General features: G+C 49.4%; 1 protein-coding gene across 1 annotated transcript in view; it reads left to right on the top strand.

Annotated features, from left to right (window-relative positions):
- The window catches only part of MDGA1 (MAM domain containing glycosylphosphatidylinositol anchor 1), a 56126-nt gene that overhangs the window by 30724 nt on the left and 5810 nt on the right, over nt 1-19592 (top strand). Inside the window, exons 2-12 of the mRNA XM_049765327.1 lie at nt 2305-2444; nt 6722-6896; nt 8434-8630; nt 9221-9353; nt 9509-9778; nt 12020-12349; nt 14780-15076; nt 15700-15990; nt 17995-18146; nt 19096-19273; nt 19504-19527. Of these exons, the coding sequence (XP_049621284.1) occupies nt 2305-2444; nt 6722-6896; nt 8434-8630; nt 9221-9353; nt 9509-9778; nt 12020-12349; nt 14780-15076; nt 15700-15990; nt 17995-18146; nt 19096-19273; nt 19504-19527 (2187 nt within the window). The remainder of the gene's footprint in view (nt 1-2304; nt 2445-6721; nt 6897-8433; nt 8631-9220; nt 9354-9508; nt 9779-12019; nt 12350-14779; nt 15077-15699; nt 15991-17994; nt 18147-19095; nt 19274-19503; nt 19528-19592) is intronic.

The following is a 19592-nucleotide window of genomic DNA, read 5'->3' as shown; positions in this document are numbered from 1 at the left end:
ACACTGAGAGAGGGCCGCTGCCACTATTTGTAGAACCTGCAGCTGTTTGCAGGATTCATTGGTGGTCACTGTTAGTTCCTGCCCTCCAGGCTTCTTGATTGTGGACCTTGCTGCTCTAATTGGGTTGTGTCTGCTCCAAAAATAGTGGTTGGAGATACCCTATTAAGTACTTTTAATGCCTCTATGAAACACACTAGAGCATTCTAGGCATTTCTCTTTCATCCCAGGCTGTTGTCACATCCCATGAATTCTCAGGGTGGGAGCATTCCCCGCCCTCTCAGAGATGAGAAAGTGAAAATCTAGAGCTGACCCCAGAGGCGCAGGGAACTCTGATATAGGGCAGAGTCAACTGGCACTAAGTGTCTCTGTGCTTTGAGGCCCGGTTCAAAAGCTGCTTCCTCCACAGAATCTCTGTGATTCTCCCTCAGGCAGATAATGTCTCCTGTGACTGCCCTGAGCCTTCTGCACACTCACCAGGGGCTCCTTCTAAAAATGCATTTATTTGCCATTCATGGGATTCCAGCTACCTTCAGGGCCTTGAGCTGGATATACCTGGACCACTTTCAGGTTCTGGTAAGCAGAAGGCCAGGAATTCCAAATGTGCCAGGCATGGAAATCCAAATGCTTGGTTGTTGTGCAGAGGCAGTGAAAAAAATAAGAGAGACAAGGGGTCAGTCGAGGAATGTTTTCTAGGGGAAGTTACATACTTAATGTACAGGTTTCAGCTCACCTCTTTGTACTTATTTAGGACAAGGACTCTATTTTCACCCCCCTTGTTCCCTAGATCAGTTTTCCCAGTTTTGCTCTCTGTACCCTCAGCTGTCGAAGTCAGGTGTGAACCTGGGAGCTGAGCCTTCCCATAGCACAAGCTTTTGTGGTCTGGGGTCTGATCTTTCGTTAAGACAAAGAGGCCAGGAGAAGCCTGGTTTCTTCCTTTAATATGTAGAATATATCATTCTTTCTCTCTGCTCATCTCTAAATTCCTCTAATAAAAACCATTTTTTGCTTCTCTAAAAACAAACAAAAAGACAATGAGGTCAGACCTGTGAGAGGGGCTTTGACTTTCTCCATTTTGATCATTTATCCCAGCTATTTCCTCACTGTGGGTTCTTGGCTCTGAGCACTGTGGGAGAGTCATGCCTTTCATGTCTAAGTGCTTTCAGCCCTAAGATAGAACCGTACTTTTTAAAAATTATTTGCTAAAAAAATGTCCTCAAGAGGGCTCGAGAGATAGCACTTTAGTAGGGTGTTTGCTTTGCATGCAGTCGATCTAGGATAAACAGTAGTTCGAATCCCAGCATCCCATATGGTGCCCCAAGCCTGCCAGGAGCAATTTCTGAGCACAGAGCCAGGAATAACCCCTGAGCACCACCAGGTGTGATCCCCCAAAAATGTCCTCAGGAGAAATTATAAGAGACAAGGGAAGCAGGATGAAATGATGGGGTTCAATTGATTTGTCTTTAACTTGTTCCCAGGGAGTATAAAGGACACAGTTGCATACAGGGCCTTGGATGGAATCCAGTAGCGTCCCTTTCAGAGCCTACTGAGATAATTCCCATAGGGTGACAGCAAGTCCATACAGTGACAAAGCCCCTCACCAGCTTTGGGAAGATACACATCTTGGCGAAGGGCTGGACTGGGGAGAAACTGCACTTTCCAGAATCTCTCTGGTGCTTGCCTGGGGCCAGAGGAAAGGTACTTTCCTCCTTTGTTCTTGTTTAAGGTGGGGAGGCATCCAGAGGTGATTAGGGCTTAGTAGTGGCTCTAAGGTCAGGGGTCACTCTTGCAGTGCTGGGAATCTAACCTGGGTACACTGTTGCTGACGTCTGGTAAGCTTTTCTGAACTCCATGGGGTCAGCCTCTTTCCTGAGACCCAGCTCCCCCTCTGCCCTTGCCCCACCTCTGGTGTTTCTTCTTTGATACTGAGGGTCAAACCTAGACTTAATCAAATGAAGATAATACCATTACTGAGGTATATCCTGAATATGTCTATGGTACTTCTTTAGTGTGTGGAAGATGAGCTGCCAAGTGATGCTCAGTGGTACTAAGGGACATGCCTAGAAATACTTGGTCCACCAGGCTGGTGGTTCAGTGCAAGGGACCAAGGATGCAGTACTGCTCAAGCTCTGCAGTGCCAGGGACCACCTGGGTCACCCTAGTAGACTCTGGAGGTCCTAGGAATGCCCCTGGTGATTCTGAGGGTGGGTAAGCCATGTATGGGGTTATACAGCATCAGGTGCATGTACACATATGTCCTAAGCCTTGGGCCCCATCCTTTATTCAACCCTTTCCCCTCTCCCGCAGCTCCAGCACAGGCACAGATTGTGCATGCGGGACAGGCATGTGTGGTCAAAGAGGACAACATCAGTGAACGCGTCTATACCATCCGCGAAGGGGACATCCTCATGCTGCAGTGCCTTGTCACCGGGCACCCACGGCCCCAGGTAAGTCCCATTGCATGGGGTCTAGCTCTGACCACTTGGGTCTTCAGCATCTTGGAGGAGAGGTGACAGGAGTCAATAACTTAAAGGGCTGTGAAGTAAACAGAAGCTTGGCTGGGGAATTAGCTGGAAAATGAACTCTGAGGGAGTGCTACAGGCTGTGGGCTTATTCACCTAAAAATATCCACAGCTAAAGAGAAAAACAGGGCATCAATTGTTTGGTTTCTCTCCACTCTGGTAATTGTTGTTCAGATTTGTCTTCAAGTGAACATTGAACCACTATCAAGGGATCATGTGCCAAACATGGTTTGAGGGACTTTCCTCCAAACATTTTTTTTTCCTTTGGATCCCCATAAGGCTTTGCCCTTCTTACTTTATTGTTGAGGCCTAGGGAGGGACGGTAAACCCCCAACATCTCACAGTGAGGATGGGAACAGAATTTGAATCCAAAACCAGTGTTTTTACTAGGAGATAGTAGAGTAGTTAAGTTTCATGTATGGTATATGCCCAACTCATGTTCAACCTTTGGCACTGCACAGTACCCCTGGCATCACTGGGTTACTGTCCTGGAAGTCCCAAGTATTCCTTGTTATGGTCCAGGTAATCTCTAGCAACACAAACAGAACCACTAGTTCTTTGGGTTGAGAATTGTGGGTGGCACCCCCAAGCTTCCTGAGCACTGCTTGTGAGGCTCAAAAAGAACAATAATAAAAACACAATAGAACTTAACTTCTGGCCAGAGAGATAGCACAGTGGTAGGGCGTTTGCCTTGCAAGTGACCGACCCAGGACCAAAGGTGGTTGAAATCCTGGCATCCCATATGGTCCCTTGTGCTTGCTAGGAGTGATTTCTGAGCACAGAGCCAGGAATAACCCCTGAGTGCCGCTGGGAGTGGCCCCCAAACCCAAAACTTCTCTGTATATTAAGTCTGCTTCTTCTTTGCATAAGTTTTTTGGGTTGGGTGGGTCTCCAGGAGTTATCAATAACAGGCTATTTCTGGTGGGCAATATATGTTCTTTTAACCACACTCTTGAAGGTTAAAAGACTGAAAACAAACAAGGTGTCTGGAAATGTAGGTGTGTTTCCTCCCAAACCATGGGTCAGGCAGAAAGTGTGGGCTGGTACTCACAGAAAGCCAATGGGGGGGTGGAGTGGGCAGAGCGAGACAAGAGGAAGGGCACCCTGAGGGACAATTTTTGCTTCAGTGACCTTCAAGAGCAGCAGGAAAGGTTTCAGTTGGATCTAGGAATGTCTGTGAAATGCAAAGTCCTTTTTTCAGAACAATCTTGGGAACTGGCCTTTGGAGATTTGGTCCCAAGACAGGCCAAGGAACCCTCTTAAAGCTCTTTCCCCCCAAAATTGTATCCCTTGCTCTTTCTCCAAGGCTTGTTTAGAAGTGAAACACACAGCTGCTGTCTTTCACTACTGCTAGTATTAAGGCATGTGCTCCCAATGCCAGTGCAGCAGCAGGGACTCCCCCTTAGGTGGCTCTGCCATCTGCCTGCACATGAGTCATTTGTGGCAGAGCCTGGTGGACATGCACCATTTTTTTAGTTCCATCTTCTCTGGGCTGCCTTGGGAGGTGTCAGCTCTAGTGTACACATTGAGACTGTTCTTCTCCCTACCTTGCACTTCCCAGGTCTTTCTTAGTCTCAGACCTTCTCTTGAACCATGGCAGTAGACTCAAACTGACCTTTCATTCTTTCCTTGGCCCTTGTAATCCAGCCCAGCTCCCAGCATCCTCCTCCTCAACTCTACTTTATCTCATCACTCTCCTGCTCAAAAATCTTCATGGGATTCCCCCTCACCCTTCCTTTCATTTCCAGTGTAGGCTCCTTGGGGGGCAGCAGAAGTCTCCCATGATCTGACCTCTACCTGCCTTTCCCTTCCCACCTCTGGCTGCCATATTCACATTCTACTTTAAAGTGTCCTAGTATGCCCAGGCCAATCACCAGTACTTTATTTATAGCTGCTCACTTCTCCTGAAGTGATCTCCCTTTTTGTTCATTTTAGTATGGCAAAAATTTATTGAACCTTTCTCTGTGAGGTACTAGGCCTATCTTCAGTCCTGAAGATGCAGTTATAGGCCCTGTTGTCATGGATCAACCAGTCTTATAGGAGAGAGGAAAGGGTTACTCACAACCCACTTATGGTCATCATGGGGGACCGAATGAATATGAATTTCCATCTCTAATTAAATAGAAAGAGACAGAGTATTTCCAGGGTTCAAATGAAGAAAGAATCTACGATAGAATCTGAAGAACCTGTGTACCTCTAGGTAGTAGAGGGGACTATGAACTGAGGCAACACTGGCCCTTCCATAGATGGAAGTCCCTGTCTTTCTGAATGTGGCAGTAGAACAGGTAATGCCCCATCTATGAGTGGGGGTACAGAAGGTCTATACTACATTCCTGGGAACTGAAACAAACCCTATTCCATCTCTATAGTCACATCACAGGACAGACTCTGCTCCAGGTGACAGTACAGTGACCCAAGAGCATAATTTTAGGTCTGTGTTTGAGTTTTACATTCTCCCTGTGGTGAGGAAAATGAGAAACTAATATAAGATTTGGTTGGAACCTGCGGACCCTCGATACTGGCATAGGAAACCTTAAATTTACATGCTTTTTAAGGGGCCAAGACTTCTGTGAAAGATGATACCCATGGGTTACAAGCCAAAAAAATAATTGAGGTTGGTTGATGTGGGATATACCTGGCAGTGCTCAGGGCTTCCTTGAAGCTCTGTGCTCAGGGATCACTCTGCTGGTGGTTGGGGGACCATAAATTGATGGGGATCAAATCAGAATCAGCTGCGTATAAGGAAAGTGCTTTAAGCCCTGCACTCTCTTGCCCTGTGAATTAACCATTTAAAGCTCATTTTGAAACTAAGTGCCAGAAAAGGCAGTTAGTTCATATACTTGGGTATAACTAAAAAAGTTCACATCTGAAGAATTAGACATAATTGAGCAGTTCAAAAGGATGATATATATATATATATATATATACGTTTAATGTTTAAAGAGATCATGGAAGGAATAGAACCCACAAGCCAGGTTAATAACTTGCATATTATATATTGGGAGTGGGGAGGAAAATTATAGAAATTATAGAAAAATTTGCATTCTTTCATAATTGTTTTTTATCAAACCATAGAGATAGTTAAAGAGAAAATTGATGAAGTGGATGGTGTATGTGGAAATCGGCAGGGGTGGCGAAAAAGTTCGACACAAAGAGCCAAAATTTTAAACTGTGAGAGTCACAGTGGTGAGTGCCACACCACGCAGTGACCTGCCAAAACAGACAAACACGCACACAAAAGCATGTAATTTTAATGGTAATATATTAAACACATATTGCATTTTGCCATTTTGAGTGAGGGTAAAAATCCTGTTCGCCACTCCTGATATAGGGGGAAAAAAGAGAGATGAAAATTGTGAAAAGAAAGTTGGGAGGCAGGGAAGATAGAAAAAGCTACCATATTCTTCTGGGTATTCCAGAAGAGATAACAACCCTGAATTTTGTAGAATAGTATAATGGACATTGGTCAACAAGTCAACAAATTTGGAGCAGTACGTAAATAACCCTTACCTAGAATGTGCCTTTACCCACTTCTTCCAGGCTTGTTTTATGGCCTCTGAGCAGACTTGTTCTCTAGGATCAGTGCCCTGGCCCTGCCACAGTAATAAGCAACTTTAAGACAGAAACTTTTACCTATCGACTTGCTCACAAACCAGAGCTCTCTTTTTGTTTGTTTTGTTTTTAGTATCCAGTGGTACTCGGACTATCTCCTTGTACATTCTTCATTTTTTTTGTTTGTTTGTTTTTGGGTCACACCCGGCAGTGCTCAGGGGTTACTCCTGGCTCAACGCTCAGAAATCGCTCCTGGCAGGCTCAGGGGACCATGTGGGATGCTGGGATTCGAACCACCATCCTTCTGCATGCAAAGCAAACGCCTTACCTCCATGTTATCTCTCTGGCCCCATCCTTGTACATTATTTTGAGTGAGGCCCCCAAATAGAAGCTTCTCCTCATACACAAACCTTATTTAGAGACTCCTTCCTCTGACCCCAGATTCCCAAGCCTTCCTTGGGTCATCCTCCTCCATCTGTGTAATCCCAGCAGGCTGCTAGTGTTTGTTTCTTGGCCTATGTCATAGGCCCTATAAGTAAATGAAACGGGGTGATGCAGGAATAGGGCTAACAAGGGCATTGAACCCAAAGCCTGGGACCATGCGCCATCGCCTCCATGCGGGGTCTAAGTTAAATTCACCTTCTGCTCAGGTGCGCTGGACCAAGACAGCTGGCAGTGCATCCGACAAGTTCCAGGAGACGTCGGTGTTCAATGAGACGCTACGCATTGAGCGCATCGCACGCACACAGGGCGGCCGCTACTACTGTAAGGCGGAGAATGGAGTGGGCGTGCCGGCCATCAAGTCCATCCGCGTGGATGTGCAGTGTGAGTGGCCCTGCCTAGTCCTCTGGCCAGGGACTGAACTCTGGCAGGAAAGGGGGAGTTGGGGGCTTGTGGAAGGAGGGGAGGGTGAGTAGGATGATGTTAGAGATTTTTTCTCCTGGAATGAGAGGCATCTCTGCATGAGGGATCCCACTTTCGTGATCCCCCTGATTGTATTGTACCCCTTGTACAGGTGAAAAATTGGGAGCGCTTGCCTGGAACTGGCTTGCATGCCCAGGTCCCCTGACTGTGGCCCAGTCCTTCCCCCAGTCCTTCCTCAGGGCTCTGCTTCTATTAGCCTGCCTGACTTCCATGGGACCTTTGATCCTCACCTCTGTGTCCATCCCAGCTGACCCAGTAACCAGCAGCTGTGGCAGCATGTATGGAAATTTTCCTGGCATCAGTTTTATGATTGCAATGAACTGTCCTAAATGCAGCCTAATAAAATAGTGGACATTGGAATGCCAGGCCAGTTCAGGTCTCTCTTCCCTTCACCATCAGGCACTCAACAATGGGCTAACTTCTTGGGCTAGAGTCTTTCCACAATTTCGGAAGCTATTTCAGGAATTAGCTGAATTAGCTGATGGGGCTTCTCCAGGCCCCCACCTTCACCTAGTCCTTGTGACTTCTACATTGTGGGCTGGAACAGCAATGGGGCCCAGCATTGGAGGGTCCCTGCCCTGGCTTTGTATACACTGGTAATTCCAAATTATTGATGCAGGGTCTCTGTTTCCAGAGATTCCGATGTAAATATTTGCTAGGAGGTCCTGGCATTAGAAATCCTTCATTTTAAATTTTATTGCAATGAAATGAAAGAGTTAATTGAGCACACTCATTGCTATGAATTCTTTCATGTTGCACATGCATGTGCTAACATACCACTCAAAGATATGGAACATTGGGGCTGGAATGATATAGCACAGCAGTAGGGCATTTGCCTTGTATACAGCTGACCCAGTATGGTTTGACCCCCCAGCGTCCCATATGGTCCCCCAAGCCAGGAGCAATTTCTGAGCGCAGAGCCAGGAGTAACTCCTGAATGTCACTGGGTGTGGCCCAAAAATAAAAAAAAAGAGAGAGAGATATGGACCATTTCCAGAATCTCAGAAAATCCCTTCATGCTCATCTCAATCAATAATTCCCCCCTCCATTCGAAACAGACAGCTCTATTCTGTTCAGCATCAGCACCCAAAAGCAAATTTCCATGTAATTTTGTGCATAGACACAAGAACCACCAATCTAATGCAAAAAACAGTGAGGGAACAGCCTGGAGAGAAAAGGGACTTGGTTACAAATTAGCATTTGGACTAGGATTTGAACCTGTTTCTGGTTTCTGGTCCGTTTCTGGTCCTGTATGGCCTGATGGGAGGGCAAAGATAGGTGTCCTCCACCCCCGCCTCACTGGTTCCTGTCCAGTCCAGCCTCTGCCTCTCACAGGCTTAGTCAAGTGTGTTTCAAGGATGCTTCCCTGGAGGAGTGAGGGCAGACCAGGAGCTCACTGCCCCACCCGCCCTGAGCCCATTGTCATTGTGCCCTGCAGACCTGGATGAGCCAGTGCTCACTGTGCACCAGACGGTGAGCGACGTGCGTGGCAACTTTTACCAGGAGAAGACGGTGTTCCTGCGCTGCACGGTCAACTCCAACCCACCAGCCCGCTTCATCTGGAAGAGGGGCTCAGACACTCTGTCGCACAGCCAGGACAATGGAGTGGACATCTATGAACCACTCTATACCCAGGTCAGAACAGGCAGCTGGCTGGGTTTCCTTGGTGCACATCACACTTTCACACAAGGAAGGGGTGTCCCAAGGGTTGCACCCACTGCAAAAAGGTCAGGGAGCAGTGTGGCAACAGGAGAATTCCAAGGGCCCATGTCCTCCAGGAAATAGTGGGTTATGAGAGGCTACCCCCAAGGAACATGCAGGTCACCTCCACCCTGCAGCTGGTAGAGTCAGACACTGATAGGTAGGTCCAGAGGAAGTTGGGGCATAGAGATGTCAGGAGGTGGTGCTGCACCCTGGTGGGGCTGTGGCCTGTGAACCAGCCCCATTTGTCAGAGACCACAGGATCCCCTTTGGACTGCTCCATTTCCCAGAGTGGGAAAACTGAGGCTGGGTCATATCTAGGGGCACCAGGACAGTCCAAGACCCAGTGTGCAGAGTGGAATACACACCCTACCTAGTCTGGAGTTTGCTGGGAGCAATGTGGGGAGGATGGGAAAGATCAGGATTCCAGAAGGACCTGGTGTTAGCCTCCAGGATAGGGGATCTGCATGAGAGCCTGGATACTGAGCAGACCCCCCTCATCTCACTGGTTCGCTGCTGCCCAGGGGGAGACCAAAGTCCTGAAGCTGAAGAACCTGCGGCCCCAGGACTATGCCAGCTACACATGCCAGGTGTCTGTCCGCAATGTGTGTGGCATCCCAGACAAGGCCATCACCTTCCGGCTCACCAACACCACCGGTAAAACCCTCCACCACTGTGGTCCCTACCGCTGTCCCCGTCCTTTCCTCACCCACAGGGGACACTCCACCATGGGAGCAGTTCCCTTTTCTCCTCGCCTCCCCAGCACCTAGTCCTGCTGTGGTCCCCTAAGACTCACCTCCTTGTCCTCCTAGCACCGCCAGCCTTGAAGTTGTCTGTGAATGAAACTTTGGTGGTGAACCCCGGGGAGAATGTGACAGTCCAGTGTCTGCTGATGGGTGGTGACCCCCTCCCCCAGCTGCAATGGTCCCATGGACCCGGTCCACTACCCCTGGGTGCTCTGGCCCAGGAAGGCACCCTCAGCATCCCTTCGGTGCAGGCTCGGGACTCTGGCTACTACAACTGCACAGCCACCAACAATGTGGGCAACCCAGCTAAGAAGACGGTCAACCTGCTTGTGCGATGTATGTGGCTGTGGGGGTGTGTGGGAATTCAGGCAGCAAATAGGATAGCAGCAGGGCTGTTGGATCCACAACAGTGAAACAGGTGAAACAAATGAAACGTATGTCCCCAGGAAGGAGTGTTCCAGTGCTCTGATTTCTTGCAATTTAGGTGTTTGCCAGAAGGAAGCAGGACCAAGGTTTTACATTCACAGTTTACTCATCTACTGTATTCTAGCAATCCAAGAAGCAGGAGGAGCTCATGTTGATTTTCTATATTTTTATAAAGATGAGCAGCTTAGACTGTAGAAAAGTTTAATGCAGGCATTCCAATTTTTAAGAGAAGTTTTCTGGCTATTGATGTCCTTGTATAATTATTTCTATGAAATATCATGATTAAATCAATATGTATATCTTCAGACCTTCTACATCCACATGACTTTATTAGCAACATTTGTCAGTGCATCTGAAGGTAATTATTAAATGTAAATTGATTCAGAACTTGGAGGATAGAGTAAAAGAATATGAATACTTTTCTTACTAAGCCTCAGCCTCTGTAGACATCATTAGCTGCTTTATGTGGTCTGAATTTTGCCACTTTGTTTTCATAAGAAACTCATATTCTGTTTGTGTAACTTTGGTTAGTTGGTCTAAAAACAATTTTTTCTGGTTTTGGCGTCATACCCAGCGGGCACAGGGCTTCCTCTGTCTCTGTGCTTAGGGATCATTCATGGCAATGCTTGGGAGATCTTATGGGATGCTGGTGATTGAACCAGTATTAGTTACATGTAAGTCAAATGTCTTACTCACAGTTAGCACCTCAGTATTTTTTTTTTTTTTGGCTTTGGGGCCACACCCAGCAGTACTCAGGGGTTGCTCTTGGCTCTGCATTCAGAAATCACTCTTGGCAGGCTCTGGGGACCATATGAGATGCTGGGAATCAAACCCAGGTCTGCTCTGGGTTGGCTGCATGCAAGACAAACATCCTACCACTGTGCTATCTCTCCAGCCCACCCCCAGTATTTTTTAAAGATCCAGGTCTAGGGACTAGAGAGATAGTGCACAAGATAAGGTAAGTTGCTTTATATTCAGCCAACCTGAGCTTGACTCCAACTCCCCATTATGTTCTCCCTGAGTATAGAACCTGAATATAGTTGTTTACCCCTCCCCCAAATTCAGGTTTAGAGTCAGAGAGGTATAATACAGTGGGTAAGGTGCTTGTTTTGCATGTGGCCAACCTAGGTTCAACCTCTCAGCACTTTGTCTAGGCTCTCAAGGCCTGCCAGTAGTGATCCCTAAGCAGAGTCAGGAATAAGCCCTAAGCACAGCTGTCTGTGCCTCCTCCCCTCAAATGCTAACCTCAGTTTATGTCATAAATTATGTGATATGTGATTTGTAAAACAATGCCCTTTTAAAAGAAAAGGGAAAAGACAACCCAATGGACTCAGTACACACTTTGCATATGGGATATCTGGGTTTAGTTCCTGGCCAAGTGTGACCCCAAGTACAGAACAAGGAGCAGTTTCTGAGCAACACTGGTGCTACCCAAAAAAACTAACAACAAAAAGTGAGTCTTTTCTTTAAAAATACTGTGTCTTTATATAACCGCATATAAAATGATTATATCAGTCATTTGTTATAGAAGACCACAAACTGTCAGTGTGTTGGCAGTTAGGCAGCGCAAAAGGGTAAAATGTAAAAAGTAGAATTTCCCCTCCCTCTCCCCAGTTCCATTCTCTAGATATAATCACGCTGACATTCTGGTGCATCCTTCCAAGATTTATATTTTGCACATTCAAGGTTTAAAGCCACAATAAATCCAAGCAGTCTACACTGGTTAAGAGTGCAGGCACTGAATCTGAATTCAAAGTTTTCTACTTCTTTGGGGCCAGATAATTAATCTCTAGTCTGAGCCCCAATTCCCTCCTTTGTAAAATAGGGACTATAAAAGTGTCACGCTCAAAAATTGTGGGTTGGACCAGCTGAGTGAGCCCCTGTGACAGGCTCAGAACTGTGGCTCTCACATTATATCTGTTCAGTCTAGTTGTTACCAAGCCCAGTTTTCCATAGTGAGCTTCTATGGGGAACTTTTGGAATTGTATAGTAACAGTTTCTAAATAGAGAAGAGTTATGGCTTCTTCCAGTAGGGAAGAGGACTGTAGCCCCTATACTCCAGAAGGGCCAGTTAGAGGGAAGAAACTGGGTGGGCCCAGAGTCCTTGCTTTGGGCCTGCTCCAGCTCACCCTCCCTCCTGCCCACCTCTAGCAATGAAGAACGCCACATTCCAGATCACCCCTGATGTGATCAAAGAGAGCGAGAACATACAGCTGGGTCAGGACCTGAAGCTCTCATGCCATGTGGATGCAGTACCCCAAGAGAAAGTCACCTACCAGTGGTTCAAGAATGGCAAGCCAGCACGCATGTCCAAGAGGCTGCTGGTGACCCGGAACGATCCCGAGTTACCTGCTGTCACCAGCAGCCTTGAGCTCATTGACCTGCACTTCAGTGACTACGGCACATACCTGTGTGTGGCTTCTTTCCCAGGGGCTCCAGTGCCCGATCTCAGTGTCGAGGTCAACATCTCCTCTGAGACAGGTGCGCAGCTGAAGGGGCCCTGGGTAAGGCTCAAGGGAGCTGGAATAAAAACCCACAGAGGAGAGAGGCTGGGAAAAATTTGACACACTGATTATATGCCATGCACTTACCTTAGTTACCAGGATCAACTGGTATAAAAAAGAGGATTTGCCCTCATTGAACTTGGTGGGACGGCAAGTATTTTCAACTCTCCCACAAATATGTCACTGCAAACTGTGATCTTTGTGAATTAGGATTTTTATGAGTTAAATATTGGATCTGAGGGAGGGACAAGGTTTTGCCAGAAAAAAGGAGAGTGAGGTGGGTTAGAGTTAGTATGGCAGATAGGGTTCTTGCTTTGATTGCCTTCAATCTCTGATAACCCATATGGCCCCTAAACCCTGCCAAGAGTGATCTCTAAATGTAGAACCAGGAATAACCCCTGAGCACCACTCTGTGTGTGTGTGTCCCCAAAATGAACAAATTAAAAAGGGGGAGTGAAGGAGGCTGGAAAAGAAAGACCAACCTTGAAATCAATGGTGTGCAAAGGTTTTGTGATAAGAATGTGCATAACTTTTCAGAGAGCTGCAGGACGTTCAGGGTAATTTGGAGTGAGATGAGAAAAGAGAGATTGGCTCAGGCCAGACTAGGGAAACAGTTGGGACCTTTATTATGAGAATAAAAAACAACAACCATGAAATAATGACTAACATTTACTGAGTCTTTATTCTATTTTCTGATGATTTTCTGTTTATCTCACTCACCTTTGTGCTTTCTTTTTTGGGTAGATCATTCATCTTCTCATTTTAGAGAGGAGGTACTTAGATTCAGAAGTTTATGGAACTTTCCTAAGGTAACACAGAAATAGGCAGTGGAGTGGAGATTTGAACCCAGACAGTCTAACTTCAGAGCCATGGGATCTCTTGGGGGAGGACCTCTGACAACTCATCTCTAGCCCCCAGCACCTTGCACTGAACAGCTGGTTGGCTTTGCTAAGTCCTTCCACTCTTTGGGTATGTTTCTCCTCTGTGAGAGGTAGAACTGGATGGTCATAGTGATCCCTCCCATTTTGACCTCTGTACTGGGAGGGACAGGCCAGGTGAGTGGGAGGGGCCAGTAAAGGCTTCCAGAAGGAGATTGACTGAGCTTCCCTTTGGGTATGGAGCAGCTCTTCACAGATTATACAGATCCATTTTGCAAATCTGGGGGCCCAGATGTGGACTCCATAGCCCAGTGCTTACAGCTCTCTGCTAGGCAGTAGGGGCAGGGCAGGAAATGGAAGGGCAGACCTCAAAGCATCCTGGGGTCATGAGAGGAGTACTAGCTGCCTGGGGGTCTGGGAAGACCCCTTGAAGCTCCTGGGAGACTTTGCTGGGTGTGGAAAGAGGAGAGAAGGAAGGGAGCCTCTAGGGAGCTTGAGATTTGACAGTCTCATGAGATTTCATCAGGGAATGCCTGAGGGGAAAAGGAAGATGAGGTAGGAGATGGAGGAAGCCCTAGCAGAAGGGACTTGTTTTTGGAGCCAGAGTCTGAGGTTTAACTAGAAAGCTGTGGAGAATCGATCTCCACAGGGGTGAGGAGGTTGGGAACTGAGATGTTTTAGAAACAGGAAAATCAAAGGTTTTTTCCTTCATTTGCCATTGGGCTTGATATCTGGATAGCGGGAGCATATTAAGTGTATGGGGGAAATGGTTTAGACCTTTAAGTGGTTGGAAATAATTGGCTTCAATATATAAAACAGAAATGCACAATTAAAGCAATAAATGTATAAATTATACACAGTATAAATTATGCCAACTAAATAACTGGACTTCCACTTGCTTTGTTGTAGAGTTTTTGACAAATTATTTTAAAATAGAGCATTTAAACTTCTTTCATGTGATGTGGGATGACACTCCCATATGTCTTTATATTTTCTTTTCATTTTTGGGTCTTGGGCCACACTTGGCAGTGCTCCTAAGTTATTCCTGGCTCTGTTCTTAGGGATCACTTCTGATGAGCTTGTGGGACCATAAGATGCCAGGGATCAAATCTCAGCCTGCTATATGCAAGGCAAGCGTTCTACCCATTGTATTAGCTCTCAGACTCCAATGAGTTTGTTAATTTTGTTTGTTAATTTTGGGGCAGTTACACCTGGTTGTGCTCTCCTGGCAGGCCTCAGGGGACCCTACGTAGTGCTGGGGATCCATTACCCACCTGGAGTAATCCTTAAGGACAGGGTCAGGTGTAAGTCCTGAGCACAGCCGAGAACCCCCCCCCCCAAGTGGGATACCTAATGCTTAGTAATATTGGGGATGGCAAAGAAGGAAAGGGCTGTTGTTGTTCTGAATCGGAGAGGCAGGAGGTGGAATAGATTCGGGGATACTTTGGATATTAGGGGGGAGATAGCTGTCTGTTAGTGGTTGAGAAACTGAGGTCCAGATCGCGCCCCATCTCACCCCACCCCTGCAGTGCCTCCCACCATCAGCGTGCCCAAGGGCCGGGCCGTGGTGACCGTGCGCGAGGGCTCGCCCGCCGAGCTTCAGTGCGAGGTGCGTGGCAAGCCGCGGCCGCCCGTGCTCTGGTCCCGGGTGGACAAGGAGGCCGCGCTGCTGCCTTCGGGGCTGGCCCTGGAGGAGACCCCCGACGGGAAGCTGCGGCTGGAGCGCGTGAGCCGAGAGATGAGCGGCACCTACCGCTGCCAGACAGCTCGCTACAACGGCTTCAACGTGCGCCCCCGGGAGGCCCAGGTGCAGCTGACCGTGCAGTGTGAGTGCTCCCCCCACTTTCCCATTCCTGTCCAACCAGCCCCTCTGCCTCCTGCTCAGACCCCACGCCAGGCTGAGACACGGAGGTCTGACCCTGGTCACATGCCGACCACCAAGCGTCCGCCCCCCCACTTTGTCCTCAGGCCCTTTTGATGGGTGGCAACGGGAAAGTGCTAGGCACTAGCCTAAGAGCTTTGTAAGGCACGAACTCACCCTCCGTCGTCTGAGCAGAGCCCACAACTCGCTTGTGTGTACAAATAGGGGAGCCTAGTCACAGAGAAGTAAAGTTGTGTACGGTTTTGCGGCTAATTGGAGACAGGACCGGGATTTGAACCTCTGCCAGCTGCAGGGATCATGCACTAACTGCTGGTCCCTAGTTGGGGTAGGGATGTTGAAAGGAGCTTTTAAGGCACGAATGGGGGCGAGGGAAGCAAGCCCGGGAAGTCAGGGGATGGCTGGAGGTCGGGACAGGAGCAACTGAACGCACCCGCAGTCCCAGGAGTGTGTTGTCAGCGTGTATGGTATTGCATTGCAAGGCCCTTGTGGGTTGCGGGCGGCTGTCAAACGCGTGAAGCCCGGCCGAGCGGAGTCGCGAAGCCCCGCTGACCGCCGCCCCTTCTCCAGTCCCGCCCGAGGTGGAGCCCGGCTCCCAGGACGTGCGCCAAGCGCTGGGCCGGCCCGTGCTGCTGCGCTGCTCGCTGCTCCGAGGCAGCCCCCAGCGCATCGCCTCGGCCGTGTGGCGCTTCAAGGGGCAGCTGCTGCCGCCGCCGCCCGCCGTCCCCGCCGCCGCCGCCGCCGAGGCCCCCGACCACGCCGAGCTCCGCCTGGAGGCCGTCACGCGTGACAGCAGCGGCAGCTACGAGTGCAGCGTCTCCAACGACGTGGGCGCGGCCACCTGCCAGTTCCAGGTCTCGGGTGAGCTGCGCGTCGGCCCCGCCCCGCCCCGCCCGCCCGGAGCCCCGTCTGGCCACGCCCCGTAAGGGCCCGCCCAACCTCGTTTGACCACGCCCCTCTGCAGGGTCCGCCTGACCACGCCCCCGTACAGGTCTCTCCCAACCCCGTCTCATCATGCCTCAGGACAGGTCCCGCCCAACCCGTCTGGCCACGCCCCACTGCAGGTTCCGCCTAACCATGCCTTCGTACAGGTCCCGCCCAACCTCACCTCACCACGCCCCCATACAGGTCCCGCCCAACCCCGTCTGACCACGCCCCTTGCAGGTCCCGCCCAAGCCATCTGGCCACGCCTCCGTAGGTCCCGCCCAACCCCGTCTGACCACGCCCCTGGCCCCGCCCAGCCCCACCCCTGTTTTGGGAATATGCCCCTCCTTTTCTTGACTCCTTGCTGGAAGCTTAGTCCAGGTGCCTGTTCCCCTCTAATTCCTCCAGGATTTCTTCTTAAGCCCCTTGTAGAGGGCTACATCCCTTCACCACTACCCATGCCAGGTCAAGGCCTTCCCCAGGGCTTGAGCCCAACTCAGTTTAGTACAGGTCCTTCCCTTGGCTTCTAACAGCCCACAGCCTTTGGGGGAGGGGGGCTCCTTTTCTACCCATTAGGCTACCCGGCCACACCAAACCAGAGAGGTACAAGCTCCACCCCCTTCCCAGTCTTCTCCAACCCCAACGTTCCACTTCCCACTGTACAGGTGGTAGCCCCAGCTAGCCCCACCCACCGCCTGCTTAGACTCCCCTTTTCAAGGCCTTGGCACCAGCCCTCAACAGCTTTCTTTTTTTGTTTTGTTTTGTTTTGTTTTTCCGGCCACTCGCATTTGACGCTCAGGGGTTACTCCTGGCTAAGCGCTCAGAAATTGCCCCTGGCTTGGGGGGATCGAACTGTGGTCCTTCCTTGGCTCGCACTTGCAAGGCAGACACCTTACCTCTAGCGCCACCTCGCCGGCCCCCCTTAACAGCTTTCTTGATGCAAGTACCTTGATACTGCAGGGACCAAGCCTACTCTTAGCTCCCATAATCTAACGTTATCAAGTCCCAGAGAAACTGCCAGGGATTACCTACAGTTCCTTTGGGACATTGTGGTATCCACATATCCTTTACTGACATCCCAGAGAGCGATATTGAGGACCCAGGATGCCCAAAGGATCCCTCACAGTCCCATCTCCTCATTATGTCATTTCTGGTGGATTCTACGGCTGTACGGGAGTGACCAGGCGAGGGAGTAGAAAGAGGAAGAAATCGTGGTGAGGACAGCAGAACTGAGAGGAATAAATTGACAGAGCTGCTCTTTTCTTCCATTGGGGCAAAATTGGTTTCTGTCAGAGCTGACAGCAGCACCTTTGGTAGAGAGCTCGGTCACCTGTCCTGATTCAACCTCACCTAAGCCCTTCCATCAGCCCCTTTAACTCTTGTTTAGATGGCTTCATTCAATAGTAGGGTGCTAGGACCCAGGTCACCCACTGGCCACTTCTGAGCCCCTCCATACCCCACCAGTCTTGTCAGCCAGTGGCCCCTGTGACATTTCCCACCTCCTTCCCCTCTCCCCTGTTCTCCCACTCTTTCCCTTTCTCCTGACTCTTCCCTTCTCTCTATCCCTCTCCTCACTCTTTGCTCTTCCTTTGACCTCACTGTCCTTGACTGTCCATTTCTCAATCTGCTCTCCTTTGTCTTCCTGAACACTCCATCTGTCTTCTCCAATTGCTCTTCCTGTCTCCCTTGGCCTTTCCTGTCCATTCTCCTCAATGCGCCTCTGGGAACCCTCCCATCTCCCTTCTCCCCCTCTTCTACCTTCCCTTCTCCCCCTGCCCCCACCTTCTCCACCATCTCCTCTCCTCACACTGCTTCCTTTCTCTTTGTCTCCCCCCTCCCTCTCTCCATTCCTTCCTCTCCCCTTCTGGCTCCACTTCTCCTGCCTCCTCTCTGTCTCCCTCCACCCTCCATGGCCCCATGCCCTGCTCCCCACCCTCTCAGCCAAAGCCTACAGCCCGGAGTTTTACTTCGACACCCCCAACCCCACCCGCAGCCACAAGCTGTCCAAGAACTACTCCTACGTGCTGCAGTGGACCCAGCGGGAGCCTGACGCAGTCGACCCTGTGCTCAACTACAGGCTCAGTGTCCGCCAGGTGGGCCGAGGCGAGGGCCGGGTACACATTGACCATGGGAATGCTCACCCTATCAGGCTGGGTTGGGGATGGCTTTGGGTGCTGGGACCATCTGAGACAACTTTTGTTTGTTTGTTTGTTTGTTTGTTTGTTTGTTTTGGGGCCACACCCAGCCTCACTCAGGGGTTTTTCATAGCTCTACATTCAGAAGCTTTTCTTGGCAGACTTGGGGGACCATATGGAATGTCAGGGATTAAACTTGGGTTCGCTACGTGCAAGGCAAAAGCTCTCCCGACTGTGCTTTTGCTCCAGCCGTCTTACACAATTCTTTTAGTGAAAACGGGAGAAAGGGCAATAGGGTGGAGATCTGGGGAAAAGATACAGCCAGCTCTACTCACAAAACAGAGAACCCCCTCTTAGGTCAGGATCTTCAGGGGGCTCAGTCTCAGTCCCTGGATCTCTAGAATTTGGAGTACTGTGCTGATTTTATCCAGCTGATTTAATCCATTTCTGCCCAGCCCACGGGAAATTGAGAGACAGTGGGACAGGCTACCTAGGCTAGAATCTAGTTCTGATTCTAGATAAAACTTAGGCAAGCTATATTTTATTTGGATTTAGTTTCCTTCATCTGTAAAATGGGAGTGATTCTGACATAATACCTTGTAGAATTATTATTTGGGATGATCACATGACTTAATAACTGCTTAGAACTGCGTAGGACAGTGTTCAGCACACATCCATTGTTTAACACATGTTACAGTCACTTTTTTATATTTACTGAAACAACTCCAGGAGATAGGAGTGAAGGGATTGGTTGCTCTCAAGGAAACTGAAGTCCTGGTTTTCTAGTTCTTGTCTCTACTTTTCGATGCTGTTCCCAATCTGCCACCCCAAGTCCCTCCAGGGAGTGAACTGATTTTCTGGTGGAAGGTGTGGCTGCCTGCCATCTGAGAACTCCCTGTGTCTACAGTTGAATCAGCACAACGCCATGGTCAAGGCCATCCCAGTGCGGCGAGTGGAGAAGGGGCAGCTGCTGGAGTACATCCTCACTGACCTCCGTGTGCCCCACAGCTATGAGATCCGTCTCACACCCTACACCACCTTCGGGGCTGGGGACATGGCCTCCCGCATCATACACTATACAGAGCGTATGTGGTGGCAGGGGTAGAAAAGGGGGCCCATTTCATGTCTGGGGGACCTCCTATGCCTTCCCAACATGGATCCTTAGGGTTCCACCCCCACCATGCTGTGTCTACTGCAGATTGGGCCCTTTGGTTTACAGTCTGAGATCTGAAGCCCCCATTCCTGGCCCCAAGCCCGGGAACTCTGCCTCACCCTAGCCTTGGTTCTTACTTGGTTTTCCTCTTTGATTTTCTAGCTGTCAACTCTCCCAATATGGCAGGTGAGGATCTCTTCCCACATTCCCTATTCCTGAGGGATTCTTCTGGGAATGTGAGTAAAGGGCCC

This window comes from Suncus etruscus, chromosome 18 (genome assembly GCF_024139225.1).
Source record: "Suncus etruscus isolate mSunEtr1 chromosome 18, mSunEtr1.pri.cur, whole genome shotgun sequence".
Lineage (NCBI taxonomy): Eukaryota > Metazoa > Chordata > Mammalia > Eulipotyphla > Soricidae > Suncus > Suncus etruscus.
The sequence above is the reverse complement of the archived record's forward strand: the minus strand, read 5'-3'. Positions and strand labels throughout refer to the sequence as shown.